The following is a 3,965-nucleotide window of genomic DNA, read 5'->3' on the forward strand; positions in this document are numbered from 1 at the left end:
TCGCTCAGCGGCACCTGCGCCTGGTCGCTGTCGGCCAGCTCGAGGGGCCGCCCGTCGCGCCGCCACCCCATTTCGGGGGGCTCGCCCCCCCCCCGAGCCCGGCACCGCAGCCGCACCGCTTTGCCCAGCGAGGAGGTGACGTTGGAGGGGTTCTCCAGGAACACCAAGCCTGGGGGGGGGGCATAAAGGGGGGGGGGGGGGTGGGAATGTCCCCCCCCCCCCCCTTTGGAAAGGGACCCCCTGCTTTAAAAAGGGACCCCCCCCAAAAAAAAAAAGGGAGTCCTGTGTTAAAAAGGGGACCCCCCTAATGCAAGGAGGGACGCCCCCCCCCCCCCCCCCGCCAAAAAGGGAGCCCCCCCAAAAAAGGGACGCCCTACTTTAAAAAGGGGCACCCCCCCAAAAAAAAAAGGGACCCCTACTTCATAAAGGGACCCCGCCCCCCAAAAAAAAGGACAACCCCCCCTTATAAAAGGGACCCCTACTTCATAAAGGGACCCCCCCCAAAAAAAGGGGCCTCCCCCCCCCAAAAGGGACACCCCCCCCTCCAAAAGGGACCCCTACGTCAAGAAGGGACCCCCCCCCAAAAAGGGACAACCTCCCCCTGAAAAAGGGACACCCCCCCCATCAAAAAAAGGACCCCTACTCCAAAAAAGGGACCCCCCCCCTGAAAAAGGGACCCCCCCCTCAAAAAGGGACCCCCCCCCCTCCAAAAGGGACCCCCCCTTAAAATTTGAACCCCCCTCCCTCAAAAGGGGACCCCCCCCAAAAATAAGCGACCCCCCCCCCCCCTCTCCCCAAGCCCTGATGGCAACGGGGGGGGGGGGCACCGGAGACACCACCTGGGTGCCGGGGGGGGGGTTTGGAGGGGGGGGGGGGGGGGGCGTGGGAAGGGAAGTGGGGGTCACGGCCCCGGCCCCGCCGCCCCTCCCCTGGGAGCTTTGAGGCATCCCCGGCATCTGGGACCCCCCCCGGGACCCCCCCCCCCCACTCCTCGTGTGTCCCCCCCCCCCCCCCCCCTCTATGGGGCGCCAGGGTGGGGCCGTAACCAGCCCCAGATGTTTGGCCCTGGGACATGGGCGGTGCCCCCCCCCCAAAAAAAAACACCCCCCCCACACCCTGTGACCCCCCCCACACCCTGTGACCCCCCCACACCCACCCTGTGACCCCCCCCCCCCCCCAAATTCCCACTTCCCAGCCTGGGGGAAACTGAGGCACGGAGGGGGTTGGGGGGGGATCCCCAAGCGCCCCCCCCCCAAAAAAAATAAAAAAAAAAATAAAAAAAAATAATTTCACAAAATTTTTCCCCAAAAAGCACCCCCCCCCCACCCAAGCTGTGTGCCCCCCCCTCCTGTGGTTGTCCCCAAAATAATGGGGACACCCCAAAAAAGGGGGGGGGGCCCAAGGGGTTGTCCCCAAAAGGACCCTTCTAAAGCCCCCCCCCCAAAAAAAAACTTCCCCCCAAAGTGACCCCACCAAAGAGCCCCCTCCAAAGAGCCCCCCCCAAAAGGGTTCCCCCAAAACCCCCCCTCCCAAGGACCCCCCCCAAAAAGACCTCCCCCAAGGCCCCCCCCCCAGAAAGGGACCCCCCCAAACCCCCTCTATGGGGGGGGGTCTCCCAAAAGAGCCCCCCCCAGGGCCCCCCCCCCAGGGGCATCCCCAAAGATTCTCCCCCCAAAACACCCCCCCGGGGCCCCCCCCCCTTAAAAAAGTCCCCCCCCATAAAATAATCCCCCCCCAAAAAACAAAAAATCCCCCCAAACCGAAAAATCCCCCCCAACAAAACAAAAAATCCCCCCCCCCAAAAAAAAAAACAACAAAAACCACCAAAAACCACCCAAACAAACCCAAAACCTCCCCCTTCGAGCCACTTTCCCCGTTTTCTCCGAGTTTTGCCCCAAAATGACCCCCCCCTAAAAAAAAATAACTCCCCCTCCAAAAGAAAAAATCCCCCCCCCTCAAAAAAAAAAAAAAAACAAAAACACCAAAAAACCACCCAAACAAACCCAAAACCGCCCCTTTCGAGCGACTTTTCCCGTTTTCTCCGAGTTTTGCCCCAAAATGACCCCCCCCTAAAAAAAAATAAGTGTCCCCCCCCCCCCGGTGCCCCCCCCCCCAATTTACCGCTCGGGGCCGGGTCGGTGCCGAGGGCGGCGGCCGCCAGCAGCGCCAGCAGCGCGGGGCTGAGTCGCGACATCGCGGCCGCTATCGCGACAGGGACCCCGCGAGCGGCACCGGCACCGGCACCGGGACGCGGGGGGGGGGGGTTCCTGGGGGAGGGAGGGGGGGGGCGGGGGGGGGCAGGGGTTAAGGGGGAGGAGGAGGAGGAGGGGGAGGAGGAAGAAAGTTGGGGCTGGGACGGCTCCGGCCGCGCCCGGGGGGGGGGCCCAGGAAGGGGGGGGGTGGGAGGGGGGGGGGGAACTGGGAGGGGGGAATCCGAACTGGGAGTGGGTAAACTGGGAGAGGGAGGGGGTAACTGGGATGGTGGGGGGGTAACTGGGAACGGGTAAACTGGGAGAGGATGGGTCCGGACTGGGAGAGGGGGGGGAAACTGGGAGGGGGGGAGTCCGAACTGGGAGTGGGTAAACTGGGAGAGGGAGCGGGCAAACTGGGAGGGGGAGGGGGTAACTGGGATGGTGGGGGGGTAACTGGGAGGGGGAGGGGGTAACTGGGAACGGGTAAACTGGGAGAGGATGGGTCCGGACTGGGAGCGGGGGGGGGGAAACTGGGAGGGGGGGAGTCCGAACTGGGAGGGGGAGCGGGCGAACTGGGAGAGTTTGGGTCCGAACTGGGAGAGTTTGGGTCCAAACTGGGAGACGGAGGGGGTAACTGGGAGAGTTTGAGTCCAAACTGGGAGAGGGAGGGGGTAACTGGGAGGGGGGAATCCGAACTGGGAGTGGGTAAACTGGGAGAGGGAGGGGGTAACTGGGAGATGGGGAGTCTGAACTGGGAGGGGGAGCGGGCGAACTGGGAGAGTTTGGGTCCAAACTGGGAGAGGGAGGGGGTAAACTGGGAGGGGGGAATCCGAACTGGGAGAGGTTGGGTCCGGACTGGCAGCGGGGGGGGGCGAACTGGGAGAGTTCGGGTCCAAAATGGGAGAGGGAGGGGGGAATCCGAACTGGGAGTGGGTAAACTGGGAGATGGGGAGTCTGAACTGGGAGCGGGAGGGGGTAAACTGGGAGCTGAAGGGGTGAACTGGGAGTGGGAGGGGGTGAATTGGGAGTGGGAGTGGGTAACTGGGAGGGGGGGAGTCCGAACTGGGAGTGGGTAAACTGGGAGAGGGAGGGGGTAAACTGGGAGCAGGAGGGGCGAACTGGGAGAGGGAGGGGGTGAATTGGGAGAGGGAGGGGGCAAACTGGGAGGGGGGGAGTCCAAACTGGGAGCTGGAGGGGGTAAACTGGGAGAGGGGGGGAGTCTGAACTGGGAGAGGGAGGGGGTAAACTGGGAGAGGCTGGGTCTGAACTGGGAGAGGTTTGGTCCGAACTGGGAGTGGGAGGGGGCAAACTGGGAGCTGGAGGGGGTAAACTGGGAGGGAGGGGGGTGAACTGGGTGCGGAGGGGGGGCAAACTGGGAGAGGGGGAGTCTGAACTGGGAGCGGGGGGGCCCAAACTGGGAACAAGGGCCCCAAACTGGGAACAGGGCCCCCCATACTGGGAGCAGGGCCCCCAAACCAGTCCAGGAGGCACCGGGGGGGGGCCCTGGGCACTTCCTGCCCCCTCTCATACCGAAAGGGGAAGGGGCCGTGCCCCCCCCCGGGGATTTTTGACCCCCCCCCAGGGGATTTTTGGGCCCCCCCCCGGGCTCCAGTTCCCCCCCGGGGCCCGATCCGGGGTGCTCAGAGCCCCCCCCCCAGGCAGGGCCCCCCCCCAGCTCCCGTGCACCCTGTGCAAGGCTTTGCACGCCCCGTGCACCACCAGCACGCCCCGTGCAAGGTTAATGCACCCCGTGCAAGGCTTGCACACTCGATG

General features: G+C 64.6%; 1 protein-coding gene across 1 annotated transcript in view; it reads right to left on the minus strand.

Annotated features, from left to right (window-relative positions):
* Nucleotides 1–2,275, minus strand: part of AXL (AXL receptor tyrosine kinase) — a 7,218-nt gene extending 4,943 nt beyond the window's left edge. The window contains exons 1-2 of the mRNA XM_084502020.1: nt 2,122–2,275; nt 5–169 (exon numbers count right to left, since the gene is read on the minus strand). Of these exons, the coding sequence (XP_084358146.1) occupies nt 5–169; nt 2,122–2,194 (238 nt within the window). The 5' untranslated portion in view covers nt 2,195–2,275. The remainder of the gene's footprint in view (nt 1–4; nt 170–2,121) is intronic.
* Between the last annotated feature and the right edge of the window lie 1,690 nt (nt 2,276–3,965).

This window comes from Aythya ferina (assembly GCF_964211825.1).
Source record: "Aythya ferina genome assembly, chromosome: 35".
In the NCBI taxonomy this organism is placed as follows: domain Eukaryota; kingdom Metazoa; phylum Chordata; class Aves; order Anseriformes; family Anatidae; genus Aythya; species Aythya ferina.